The sequence below is a fragment of the Thamnophis elegans genome, chromosome 7 (assembly GCF_009769535.1).
Source record: "Thamnophis elegans isolate rThaEle1 chromosome 7, rThaEle1.pri, whole genome shotgun sequence".
Lineage (NCBI taxonomy): Eukaryota > Metazoa > Chordata > Lepidosauria > Squamata > Colubridae > Thamnophis > Thamnophis elegans.
The window spans coordinates 31,209,727-31,224,063 of NC_045547.1; the positions used below are offsets into that span (position 1 = coordinate 31,209,727).

Sequence of the window (14,337 nt, forward strand, 5' to 3'; positions counted from 1 at the left end):
AGGGGCTCACACATGCATGCACGAGGGGGCATGCATGGAGGGTGTGCATGTATTGCATTTTGGGAGTTTGGGCATGCACGCACTTTGGGCACTCAGTCCGGAAAAGATTAGCCATCACTGTTATATACTTTACATTCTAGGAAGAAATAATGTGGCTGATTCTATGTTATTTGAATTAGAAAGACAAAGGCATTATGTTGCCAGATATCTATGGCTAAAATAAAATTGGGCACTGATCAATTTACCATCTTGCCAAGGATACATATATACACAACCTTCTGTGAACAACACTGAGAAGCCAGCTCATTTCTACAGCAGTTTTCGATCATTTAAATAGAAACTTTTCTAAACTGTACAAAAGATACCTCTGCTATTCTCCATATCACACACAATAAGTGGATCGGCTTCTCTTTTCTTTGTCACTCTCTCCCAATGTCCACTTATTACAATTACCTCAAATAACAGACGGTTGGCAAGCAAATTTGTATTTATTGTTCAACTAGCAAAATCACAATCTGCTCCTTACTTGTTCCATTTGGCCCCCATATTATCTCCAAGAACATTTTTTTTACATAATTACTCCAATTACCTCTTCTTTTTATTTGGGACGGTGGATTTCTATTCTTGAACTATTTTCCACAATACCACAATAAAAGTTTTTTTTAAAAAATAAATAAAACGTACCCATTGAACTCAGTTCAAAAGAATCAACTAGGGAAACCTAAGGAGATCCTTTTCTTGAAGCTGAGGCCAACAAGGGAAAAAAATAAAACACAAGACAGTTCATGGTTACAAATCCTTTCAAATATAATCCAAACTTACTTGGGGGGCCATCCTTTCCATTTCACCAGATATTCCACCTTACCCTATAGGAAAAGAGAAAGGAAAGGAAGTAAAATCAACAGTGCCATCAAGCCTCACAAAAACATATCAATAAAATATTCTAACAAACAGCACCCTTCAATTTGCCCATTTCTCTGCATTTATAATTAAACCTCTTCACACTCTTGAGCTGCAATTCCTGGGCTTGCCCTGGAGGCATATCCAAAGGCTTCCCAGGGCACATAAAAAAAACTGCAAAGCACCACAAGAGCAACAAAACAACCTATCTATACATGATTAAGAAGGAATGTTTAGAAATTGGGAAGAAAAAAAATGCTGCCTGCTAGATAGGATGACTGAGTTGATCACCTTGCTACTTTCATCCCTTTGCCTGCAAGGGCTTCTGGTACATCACACAGGAGCTCTGCTTATAGCAGATTACAGTATAATTAATTAGGGGTCTTATGCAATAGTCTAAACACTGGGCTACAGGAATGTTTCTCAGATTATCTAAGGTAGTGCAGATAATTGCTAGAATTGCTGCACAAGGTTCTCAGCCTCCTCCCCATCTATAAACACACACTCATTGGTTCACAGTACAGAATGCCAGCCTACTCCTTACTTCCATCAACTGAACACAAGAAATCATGAAGAAAAAGGCACACATGATTGCTTGTGTTTAGTTGATGGGAAGTAAGGAGGGAAGCGATGCCCAACACAACAGAAGGCCATCAGCATAGATTTTTTTTAGCAAACAAGTATAAGGCAATAAAAGCGTTGAGCTGATATACTTATTTTCCAGTTTATTAGGAAGCACTTGATAAACTGTTGAGTGAATTCTCTAAAATTACTGATATTGTGCTTCAATTTATAAAAATAATCCATAATTTTTTTTAAAAGGATGATATAGTCTTGCAATCTTCAACTGGTACAATAACCTGACATTTTTCCCACATCAAAGAAACTCATTGATCAGCACAAATTACCTCTGAAGCAGGCAATGATGAATATTTATGGCCTAAATAACTTGATAAAAATGAAACACAAAAATGAAACAATAATCATATTCAGATCATCTTACAACACTCTCAAATTTCACTAAAGCTGCTGAAAATAGCTAACCTTCTTCCAAGACATACAATTCCAATTTCTCTGTTCATCAGGATACTTTATGACTACAGAGCAAAAACGTGGGAAGCAAGAAAATGATCCAATCCGAGAGGCAGAGTTTTTTTAAAAAAATATGACGTCTACCCATTTTGACATATTTATTCTTCCTCTAGCAGAAACGTCTACCCTACTCTAACACTCCCACTCTGCAGCAATCCTAAATTTGCAATCCAAGATACATCCGTTACTTTGTCTGGAGGTGAGGTCTCTATTCAACTCAAGACATTTTGCACATGAGTAAACAGGACCTAGCGCCGCACTGGGGAACGCTGCAACAACCCTCGTTCACATTCCAACAGGGCACATCACCACGTGATAAACGTGCAACAACCATCATTTCTCTGCCCTCTTGCGAGTCAGCCCTCTCTTGGGCTTCCCTGGCGCCCCCTGCCGGCGGGAAAACGAGAAGTTCCGCCACGCCCCCCTACTCGCACTACGGCGTGTGTACAAACCGGGGTGCGAGAGGACGAGGTACTCCACTTCACTCTCGCTGTACCGCGCGGTGTTTTTTTTTGCGGAGCAAGAGCAGCTACCGCTAGAATAACGGTTTGCAATGAAAAGTCCCAAGAGGAGGCTTAGCAATGGAAGAAATATCCCGCCTTCCAGATTCTTCCTCCCTTAAAACGCCGTTTATAGCCCTGCTGCAGAATAAATGCGAAGTCGGCGCAGGGAAGCAGCAGCAGCAACCCACCTTTCTTACGCGCTTCTTCCTGATGCTCTCCACAGCAAACACCTGCTCCCCAATAGCGGAAAGCTCCATACAGGGAGGAAGAAGGAGGTGGCGGCTGCTCGCAGATTGAGGGGAAGTATCCAACTGCGCGCCGGCTATCGCTGTTTGGTCTCGCTCTTACTTACTCCGCCGCCCCCCCTCCAACTCCAGAGCTCAATCACGCCGCCGCTAACGTTCCATTTTAGAACCTGCGTAACATTTTCCCAAGCGCGCGCGAGAGAAGAGCGAGCGAGCCCCCGCCCTCCCCTTCTGGCCAGCGCTAGTTTGTCAAGAGGAGCCGGGTGCACGGAAACCGCTCCTGCTTTAGACCTGCTCGAGCGGCGTGCTCCACCCCCAAGGAACCTGCGCGAGCGTGAGATAGAAGCCTCGAATCGCACCGCAGGCCTAATACAAAGGCCAAACTTGGACTTGGCGCGCTAGGCTACTATTACTATTATCATTATTTATTATTATTATTAATTAATTATTATTATTTATTAATTATTATTTCCTTCAGGGAACGGGAAACAGGAGTGAAATAGCAATTCCCTCAATCTGCGAGGGGAAATGAGCGAAAAAGGCCTCCTTTTTCACGACTGGTGTTTTACCCATTGATGTTCGGTGTTGGCGCAGTATAGAGATCAGTCCCGGAGCTGATGGCAACACAATTCTCACAAAAAGGGGCGAAACGGCTGCAGGCTTTGTGCACATATTCACCTGCGAGTATTCCTTTTATTGCACCGAGTTGTTGTTGTTTTTGAGGAAGGTGCGCAGGAGTGTCCTGCAAAAAAACCTTGGATCAGCGACCCCTTATGATGGCTCTGCTAAGTGAATGCGCTTTTCCTCTGTCTCAAAATACACGTTGTGTTTTCCTCTGCAGAGGAGAGCAAATCACCCGTTATTTTAAAACCAAACCTTATTTCGGTATCTGTATAATAGGCATCCGCAAGGTGGTAGTCGTGGGAAGTTTCTAGAACAGTATTCAAAATTGAACCCAAAGGGAACGTAGTCTTGTCAAGTTGGAGCTGCAAAAACAGGCACCCACCCTGCAGTGCACCAACCCCGTTAACTCCAGTCAGAAATCGGACATTTGTGCCCCTCATTTTCCTCCCGTCAGGGCATTTTTTGCACGACTTTTTCTGCAGCTAAAGACAAGGCAGAATTTCCCGGTGTCCCCAGTTCTCGCATGGTTGGGAAAATCTGAACAGCACAGTCTTCTGTGGGTTTACTTGGAAGTAAATTCGATTAAATTCAGTAGAATGTAGACATGAAAAGGATCGGTCCTAAATGTGTACCGGTGCCTGCAATTTTGCCTGCCCCTTTCAGCATTTTTCACATACGTCATAATCCTAGGTGAATAATGTGGGGTGAAAAACACAATGCAGTTTCTGCAGCGGGCGATTGTTTTCATGTGATCGCCCCATTACGGTATATGTACCTTTTTCATAAGAGGCCGTATGTTTGTTTGTTTTTTTAAGGCTTGCAATAAAGGCATAAATAAACGCTTAAAGGCATCATCCTGCGATGTTTACAAAGTCGGAACTTTCGTTTTCAAGCTATCCTTTTACGTGCCCTTATTGGCCCTCAGTTACCAGGAGGCCTGCCTTCCTAAGCCTTCATTGGCCTGGAGCTCCGTTTGTTTCCTTCCTTTGCGCTCTAATTGGTCACGGACTAATTATTTTGGTTTAATTGAAAAATCCTCGACAGATGAAAGTCGGGTCTGGCGCCACGCCCAAAGAGGGATGACGAATGTCTCCTGGCTGGAGGGAGCTTGTCCTCTGCGAAAAACGGGCAATAATGAGATCTTTACTGAAGAAAGCCGCCTCCACCGGAGACTGCACAATTACAGTCCAGGCTGATATATTTTGTTGTTCTGAAATCTAGTTTATATTACAATGACTGAGTTTATACTCAGTCACTTAAAAAAAAACCTACCAAGCAAACTCATTATAGCTTAATGTGATGTGTGATTCCAAAGACTGGATTGTGTGCCACTTGGGTTAGAATGTTTATTGTTCAAGGATGAACAAAATGTTCCTCGGTTTTTTTTCCTCAACACTGACTCAGACAATAGACTTGCCTTTAAAAGCGAGATTCTGTTGTTAATCATAATACTCTGTATCTTCTGTCAACCAATTTGAAACCATTCCGTTTTTTCTAACCAATTTCTCTTGCCTCTTTGTGGCCTCAATAGGAAGTGTAGTTACTTAAAAAGTCCCCATTTGTTTGGCTTTGATTCCATTGCATCTGATGAAGTGTATTTGGATTAATTTTATGTGAAAATAAATGTTTTGGTTTGACACATGTACCAGGAAACCTGTGCTTGTTTCTTGTGAAAAACCAATGTGGCAACCTCCTTTGGGAATTTACTTTTTTAAATTGTTTATGGTTAGAGGAGAAGGGAGAATGCAGATAACTTTTTTGTTGCTTGTTTGAATTTTCACAGACATCCTAAAAAAAACCCCCACCCATGCAGGATTCATGTTGACTAATCAATTGTATATAGAAAGCCACGAGCAAAACATGAATGCCATAGTTTAATGTGCTATCTATGAGAGGATATGGGTAAATTGGGAGGATTATCAATAATTTATTCAAAGTGTTGCATCCACATGCATTTCCCATAATGGAATCAGCACCAAGCATCCTGGGGCGGGGATGGGGGGATGGAGCTCAAGCATCATATCAAGGCCTACTGCTGATGTTTGTTCTGGAATAATCCATTCAACCCAGCACTTTTAAGAGAGCCAATAGCTGGATTTTATTTTTTTTCAAATTTCCCTAAACCTTATTTTACATAAAACATTTAGACTGTATGACTGATTATGTGCCATCAAGGTATTGATTCCCAGCACCTCCCTAGATAGATTTTCTCTATGAAAAACTATCCCTAAACTGGTCTTTCAGGTCTCCCACCAATGCACTAACAGCCACTGAAACTGAGTTCATCCACTTTGTTTCTGTTTGTCCTCTTCTATTTCCTTCCACCTTTTCCAGAGAGATAGATCTTTGCATAAGGTATCCAAAGCAGTATAATTTGAGCCCGGTTATTTGTGCTGATATGTTCAATGATCCATTGTTTTAATTTATTGGTTGTCAGTGATACTCTGAGGAATCTCCTCCAACACCAAAGTTCAAAAGGGTCAACAATACTCTTTGCATCCTGCTCCTTTAAAGTCCAACTTTCACTTCCATATAATGTTACAAGAATATAGTGGCTTCAACATTTTGATTGAACCATTTGGGAAGGTCAACCAAGCCTGTGGGATGCTCCTTACCACCCATCTCTAAGGAACTAGACAGAAACTTTGAAAGTTGCCTAATTTTCAGAGCAGGCTGGATGAAGAAGCTAACATTAAATCAAGAAGGAAGTGCTAATCATCGTAAAGTTGTGTTCCCTTAGAAAGTTCCTTAATTGTTATTAGATTCCAGATGATGGATGCGCCAAAGAAGCTTGGAAGAATTATTCCTGGTTTGCCAGTTGGAAGCCCTCCTGAGCTTCTCAGATTTGTTGATGTATTGGTTTATCTCATCTTCTGCAACATGGGGACACTAAAGTAAGTGTCTGAAAGCTGCAGTTGGTACAAAATAGTTCAGCTAACCTTATAACTTGCCTCACATGATGCAAAGATTTGCCCTGATGCCCAGGGCACACAATTGCTTATGTGTCACAATTGAAGGTGTTGATTCTGATCATGAGGGGTCTTTACCTTATTGACATTTCAAGCCCTAAATAGTGTAGAATCTGACTGAAGGATTTGTAACTTCCTTCCAATGTTAATAGCCCATCTTGCTGGCTTTGCCGTGAGTTGCTCCCATGCCATAGAACACATCAGCTTTTACCTTCCATTCTCTCAGCATTTCGGAAATGTACAAGACATCATCTCTTTTGCTAGATTTAGTTAGGCTATTTTAGATCAAAGTATTAGTGCTTTTCTTTGGTTTTTCAAATGCTGGTAGTCTCCTTGAGAACTTGTCAGAATAGAAAGGTGTGGTATAAATAAATAAATAAACAGTTCTGGCATATTTAGTAAAACATCAAACAATGTTTGGCTTAGTGAAATATGTGAATCCAGACCCCATCTGCTTAGTTAAAATGATTATTTTCTTTTCTTTCTTTTTCTTCCTTCCTTCCTCATCTATCCAACTATCCATCCATATTTTTCTTTCTATACATCATTACTCAAATCATCAGTAACTTGCAGTGTTAGGGTGACACTTTTATTTATTTAACCTAGGATGATAGAAAATGCAACTTTTCCTAGTTTATTGGTAAGACAACCTTTATGAAGGAGGCCCCCAGCATATACACATGGAGCTCTCTAGCTTCTTGTCCTACATCTTTTAGGCTCTTATTTCTGTGCAATGATGTCTACATGCTGGAAGAGGTTGAACAATAAATGATTGTTTGATTTAATATAAGGCAGCAGAAAGTTTAAATCTTATTTATTATGGCTGTGCAAGCTTTGAAAATCACTTGGAAGTTCTTAATCTACAAGCACAGTACTTCTTACTTATTCCTTATAACAGTCACCTTTTCCTTTTTGCACAAGGCGGGGAAAAATGCTACTTGATAGATGTTCCGCCTTAGTAACTTGATTCATTAAAGCAGGGGCTTCTTTCTCAGGCTCCCGCAGAAACCTAAAAAAAAGGAGAAAAGGGCTACGTTAAGGAACAGCAGAGAAGGCATGTCCTTGTATATGTGTGAGGTCTGAAGTATTTTTTCAAAATCATTTTGAAACCCTGCACAACTATAAGATTTATTATGCTGTTCTTAGGTTGATAGTAATACGATTTGTAACTAAATTAATAAAGTTTCTAAGTCATAATTATGGCTTGACATAGTATGTGAATCCATCCAGTTATGGTTTAGTCAATAAATCAGGGTTAATCAACCTATGACTTAGTGTGATTAGCCAAGTCATAAGATTATTTATCCATTCATCCATTGTTTTTATTGACTGCTCAGTCCCTAAGGTCTCTTGGTGATTGGCAAGAAACAGTTCCTGAAAAATCATGATTGAGTAATGTATTGCTTTGCCCACTAGATGGTACTTTGTCCCTTTGTCTGACAGGCAGCAACAGCTCTCCTCCTTATGCTTGTTCTGGTAGTGGCTGTTTTGCTTCTGCAGAAGCTTCCAGTGATGGCGCCATTTGCTCACATCCAAATGGCATCTGTGCATAATAGTGCACATCATCAGGAGGGAGAAGAGAAAAAGGGAAAGTGGCTGTCATTTTGACTTTTCGTATTAGGTGCAGAAAACTCTCTAAAACACAATACAGCCAGAGTTTCAAAGAGAAGATCTGTGTGTTCCCCGCAGAAAACACTTCAGGCTTATTCAAAGACATTGTGAATTTATGCTGCAATTCCAGGGTACTTTTTGCATGACTATTCCTGCAGTTCCCTTACAAAGATTACAAAACACCAACTGGGTATTTTGTAGCCTTATCTAGCCTAACTATTGTTTTCAACTCTTAAAATAAATAAGGATTCCTTCAAGTCAAGATCGACGCCTGGTGATTTCATGAATGTTGTACAGAGTATTTTTAGCAACAAAAGGCAGATGGCTGGTCTGTGCCCTGTTTGGGGATGTTTCAAGTGTCTCTTGCAGATCTTGGAGGTCGCCCAGCTCTATCTGAACTTCCATGCCCAGATGTAGTCACATGGGTGTTAGCACCTTTTAGAGAACAGCAAAAACAGGCGTAGAGAAGAAGAGCAACACAGTTTTCAGAGTATGAGAGAAAAAAAGAGTGCAAATACATTCATAAAATGGCTTGTGATTTCTGTGACTATTAATATGATCACGACTCCAGCTGGGTTTAAAAGCTGGGAGCAGGATGATCGGAGCCTGATCATATCAGGATGACTTTAGAAAAATACAAATGAAGGCAAGAGGTCCTTAGCGCTCTCTGAGCTTGTTTGTTTTCTTGCGAACATTTCATTGCCCAAACTAGGTGACATCGTCAGGGCTGGCAAGAAAGCAACCAAGCATCTGCAAGAAAACAACCAGGCTCAGAGAGCATCAAGGACCCCCTCATTTCAACTCTAAGCTACAAATATTCTCCTTTATTGGTACAAATGAAGGTACTAACAAGTTGAGGCTTATGACAGTTGCACAAACACATTCCTTGCAGTAAGCTATATCCAAAGTTGAATGAATAGATTCCTGGGAACATAGCAGGAATTCCTTTGCTCTCCCTGTCCTTGGACCTGCTCAGGCCTAATACATGCTCTATTTCTATAAGGACTGTAACTACTTCAGAGGATATTTGAAGCATGTCCTTTCATGAATGCATCCACTGGGGTTAAAAATCTGATCTGCAGGCAGAACATCGTCCATCAACATGAATGACAAATTGAATGTAACAATAACAATATATAAATAAAAATGTAATGGTGGTTTGTTCAAAATCGCTAATCTCCGAAAGTTCTTCACCAATTGCTTTGAAATTTTGACACAACGTTGCATTCGAATACACAAATGTTTTTATATACGTATATTACATAGATGTCACACCTGTGACAGGTAAAAACATGGTTTTTTGTAAAAATATGCTTTTTTGAAAACCAGCGCCATCTGGTGGACATAAACGCAACACACGCTATACTAAATATTTCATGATTCCATTTCAGTGTTTCCAATTGCATTGTTATATTGAATTTTCATAGATTTCGGTTTATTTTCATTTTGGTTTAATTATTTCGTGTAACATTGCTTTGGAATTGAGCTGTGTCGTTTACCATAGCGTTGATTTAGTGAGTATAGTATATTCGAAACAGTTCGGCCTCTCCAGCTTCGTCCCGATGATCCCTTTATATGTGTGGCTGGGCTGCGGCCACACCCTTTCCCCTTCCCCCCCCTCCTCTGACAAGCTTCGGCCATTTCCGCCAAGGGGAGCCGAAGCCCTTCAGCCTCCCCCTCCCCTCTCTCCCCTCCTGCCGGGCCTTTGCTGTCTGTAGCGGGGCGCCACCTGCACCATCCCTCAGTCACCTCCCTCCGCTCTTAAGCCAGCTTACCCCCAGCCAGCCCAGTGGAGCTCCAGCGGAGGCGGAGTGTCTCCTCAGCCCAGCCGGCCACATGCGCCCAGCTACGGCCTCGTCAAGGCGGCTCCAATGGGGCGGCGGTGGTGTCATCCTGAGGTGCAGTGGGGCTGGGGCGGCCCCTGGGTGCCCTGTGAGGTGGCACACCGAGGACCTCTCCTCCTCCAAGATCCTGGACATCTCACTCTCCCGGGCCACCGAGTTGGAGCCCGAGCGCAACTCCTCCGAGGAGATGCTGAACAACTTCCATGAGGCCGACAGCCCTGGCACCGTCTCCCCCAACCAGCCTTGCCCGGCCCAGCAGCCACAAGTCCTGACCAATGGCAGCACCCACCTGCCGCCCCACTACGCCCAGACTGGGCCACAGCAACGTGTGGCCAGGTACAGCTAGTATAAAATAAAAATGGATACAAAAATAGTCACATTAATTACACACGTACATACAAACACAAACCAATTGGGTGTGATTAATTTGGTTTAGTTTATTGTGTGAACTTGGTCATTTAACGATACTATGTGTGTGAATTCAGTCTCTGTGGCTTGCAAAACAGGTCTAAAAGAAAAATCAGTGCGATATGTGAGTCCAGTATACAGTTTTTAGAAAAGGCAACACTGCTAAACTCACAACTCCATTATATATGAAGATGTTTGGGGTACCTGGGGCACAAATATAATACAGTTTATGACCAATTGTTTATCAACTATTCAAAGTTACAAAAGATCCCTCACAAGCTACTTATCACCCAGTTTCAAAGTTACAGCTTCTGCAGCACGCCAACAATCGTTCACCCTCATAACCATCCACAGAGAGACTGCAGTGGAGCCCTCCCATCTACCTGCCCCTCATCCTACTCCACCAGGTCCTTACAGACCTTGGGCCTGCTTTCCCCTATGGGCCACTGCGGGGCTTGGGCCTGTTCCCTACCCACCACCAGCTGCCATAGTTTATTCTGCAAAGGAAATTCCCATCTCATATCATGAGACAGACCTTTGCAACCAGTCTCTGCTTACAAAACAATTTTGCAAATTTTATTTTCAAAGTTCCCCTTTGGTGGTTTTTTTGTTGCTATTTATTTACCATACCACAGTAGTTAATCATTCTTCAAGCAACCTCAGAGCATTCTCCAAGTGATGCTCAGAGGACATGGATTGAACTTAAATAGAATCATTGTTTTCTTTGAATTTCTAACACATAGATATGGCAAGGGGAGGGCGGGGTGGAGGTATAGGTTGCCATTTGTATTATTAAACATTGCATATTTATTCTATTTGTATCTCCCAAAATCCAGAGAATCTCAGTGGCAATAACAGGATTCAAGTGGCATTATTGTGGCTTCTACCAGGATTTAACATCCATCTTTTTTTTCCAAATTAGAAAATACTCTTGTTTTATCAGCCAGGACATCTGCACTTTCCTTCCATTCCATTTTCTCTGTTAAGCTGGATATAGATTTTCACCCACATTGAGCATATTCTTTATTTAATGCATGTTTATATTGCTTCCTATGCAAATACATCTCAAAGTGGTTTACCCACTATAGAATGCAACCATAAAAACAATCGATTGAAGGAATATATCCAGTAAAATGTATTCAACAAGAAGGAAAGGGGATCCAAAAGCTCATTCATGTTGGCATCTATCCATGTGGGGAAAATCCTAATGAAGAGACCAACCTTTAGTAGGTGCCGAAATAATAAAGAATCACAAGTTTCAGAGGGAATTTATATTCCAGAATATAAGTGCCCCAATTAACTAGACCCACAAGTACCAGTTGGTCCTCCGTGTCTGTTGTAGAGGACACATGAAACAAGGGGAGGGCTTCAGTTGTGCATTTGCCATCTTTAAATTTTTGATATTTCCTTTGCCCCTCTGATATCTCTGTTCCAATTGCATAGACAGCCTGAGAGGAAGCTTTCCCATATAATCCTTTCATCGGTCCCTGATCTACAGTCTCAAAACTGGAGTTTAGACATGTCTGATATGTACATGACTCTTTAGACCAGGGGTCCCCAAACTCTAGCTGGCTGGAGAATTCTGGGAGTTGAAGTCCACAAGTCTTAAAGTTGCCAAGTTTGAAGACCTCTGCTTTAGGCACTGCAGGTGGTCCTTGACCTACATCAACCACAACTGAGCCCAACATTTCAATGGCTAAGCAAGACAGTTAAAACGAGTTGCACCCCATTTTATGATCTTTTTGTTACGGTGGTTCAGTGAATCACTGCAGTTGTGATTAAGTAAATCATGCAGTTGTTAAGCAAATCTAACTTTTCTCATAGACTTTGCTGTTAGGAAGCCAGCTGGGAAGGTTACAAATGGTGACACTGCAATTATCATAAGTATATGCCAGTTCCCAAGTGCCTGAATTTTGATCACGTGACCATGGGGGAATGCTGCAACAGTCATAGGTGTGAAAACTAGTTATAAGTTACTTTCTTTTGCCTGCCATCGTGACTTTGAACAGTCACTAAATGAATGGTGGTAAATCAAGGATTACCTGTATGTCCATTTCCTGCTTTGGGGCAGTCCGATCTGCTTATTGCTTTAGATTCTGATCCATTCTCTTCAATTAGCCCCATCCTGAGTCTCTTGACCTCTAGTCCAACAAATGTATGGGTGGGTGGCAGAGTAAGGAAAAGGAAGATTTGAGTGGTTCATTGTAATAGGTTGGGACATGAAATTATTTCATCTGCATGTGTGGGAAAGCTTTTTGTTTGGTTTAGGAAGCAATTAGGACTAAAAATGTTACCTTATACTGAGCCATGTGTGTCTTTCTCTCTGCATCTGTATAAATATAAAGCGTAAGTGTAAAACCAGATTTTTTAAAAATGATATTTTGTCACAATCAATAGTCCATGTTGTTTCCCTCCATGTGCTGACATGTCTCAGGGAGGATACTTGATTGCATCCTTTAACTTTTAAGCAAAAAATCAGTCATTTGTGAAAGACAGAAGTGGAAAGAAAAGTAAATCAGCTTTTCTTAATGAGAAAAGTGGAACTGGGTGCCAAATGGATTTATTCATAAACACTGTTAGGCAGGAGAATAGAAATTGTTATGTTTTCTAAATGGGAAAACATGGCCATCTACATGATTCTTTATAAATGGGGTAATGCTATCTGGGTCCTTGGTGGGGAAAAAGCCCAAAATAAAATATGGAATTAGCATTTTATTAAGTCCAACAAAAATACAAAAATTGGGCAAGCTTTTGAGGTTCAAAAATCCTCCCCTCCCTCAAAAAAAAAAAAAAAGAGGTGAAAGAAAATAAATCTATGATTTTAAAGCTATGTCTGTCCAGGAGGCTTTAATGTATACATTCTGAGTCTTAACCAAGTAGTATTAGATGTGATTAAAAAAAAATCTAGGAAGAAACAACAAAGAAATGAAATTGAAATAGTGTTTTAAAAATACCTAATGATGTAACAGGTAGATTACAGCCTGTAAATTTTTAATCACAATCTTGAGAAAGCAATTTGTAGAATCCAGAAAGGAGAATCAAGTAAAGAACAGGAAAACTGCATTAATCAAAAGTAGACTTTCAAAGTTCTGACAGGCTCTTGTTCATTAATATAACTGATGAAGCCCACTGTTGTACTTCAGTATGTTCCTCTACTTTGCATCTTTAATCACTTTCCTAGTTTAGTGTACTGGTTAAGGTGTTTAATCTTCTATTAGGGCGTTTCAAGTTCAAATCTACCAGCAGCCATGCAAAATGCCTTCCAGGATTATTACCATTATTATAACCTTTAATTCAATACACATGAAACTCAGTCAACTGAACATTTTAAAATGTATCATTAATATCATTGACTGGTTCTGATGGTTGATATGGAAGGAATTTGTCTTTGGTGCATATGCTCTCAGTGTGCATAAGGAGAATAAAAATACATTCATCAAAAATAAAAATATACAACACTTAGTGATAGTTAAGGTTACTAATAAGCTATCAAATTGTACTAGGAAACAAATAAAAACAATATAAATTGATAGATACAAGCAACATGGTTATAGTTATAAGTGGGGAGAGATAGATACTAGGAAGGAAGAGAAGAATAATAGTAATACATTCTTAGTAAATTATTGACAGGCTTGTGGGAATTAGTTGTTAAGCAGAGTGATGGCATTCGGGGGAAAACTCTCCTTGTGTCTAGTTGTTCTGGTATGCAATGCCCTATACGTCATTTTGAGGTTAGAAGTTGAAATAAATTGTGTCCAGGATGTAAGGGGTTTATAGATATTTTCACTTTTTATTTATATTATTTTTTATTTTTATTATTAACTTTTGTTCATTAAACATGAACATTTAAAAATGTATCACAAATATGATTGGCGCTGACGGTTGATACGGGTTGCTACCAGCATCCTAGGTATCAACTAAGTATCTTCTTAAGATGTGCAATGTTCTGAGTAGTGTTATTGCAGGAAGCTGTAATTTATTAATGTATTTTGTAAAATTCTTGGACATGGTACCAAGTGCCACCCATGTTTCACCCATAATCGCGTAGTTTCAATGGCCAGGTCATGATATTTCGTGATTTTTTTCCAGTTCTATTTCTTCGACTCTGGCATCTTCTGGTACAGTGATATCAATAAATTCT

At 40.5% G+C, this 14,337-nt stretch overlaps 1 protein-coding gene across 3 annotated transcripts in view; it reads right to left on the bottom strand.

Annotated features, from left to right (window-relative positions):
• CBX7 (chromobox 7) overlaps nt 1–3,063 on the bottom strand; it is a 33,168-nt gene extending 30,105 nt beyond the window's left edge. Inside the window, exons 1-3 of one of the 3 annotated variants that reach the window (XM_032220990.1) lie at nt 1,945–2,257; nt 1,809–1,848; nt 823–866 (exon numbers count right to left, since the gene is read on the bottom strand). In XM_032220990.1, coding sequence (XP_032076881.1) covers nt 823–866; nt 1,809–1,848; nt 1,945–1,982 — 122 coding nt within the window. In that variant the 5' untranslated portion in view covers nt 1,983–2,257. Of the gene's footprint in view, nt 1–822; nt 867–1,808; nt 1,849–1,944; nt 2,297–2,683 lie in introns of those variants that run through there. The other 2 variants (XM_032220991.1, XM_032220992.1) reach the window with 2 other exon arrangements.
• Nucleotides 3,064–14,337: the final 11,274 nt, after the last annotated feature.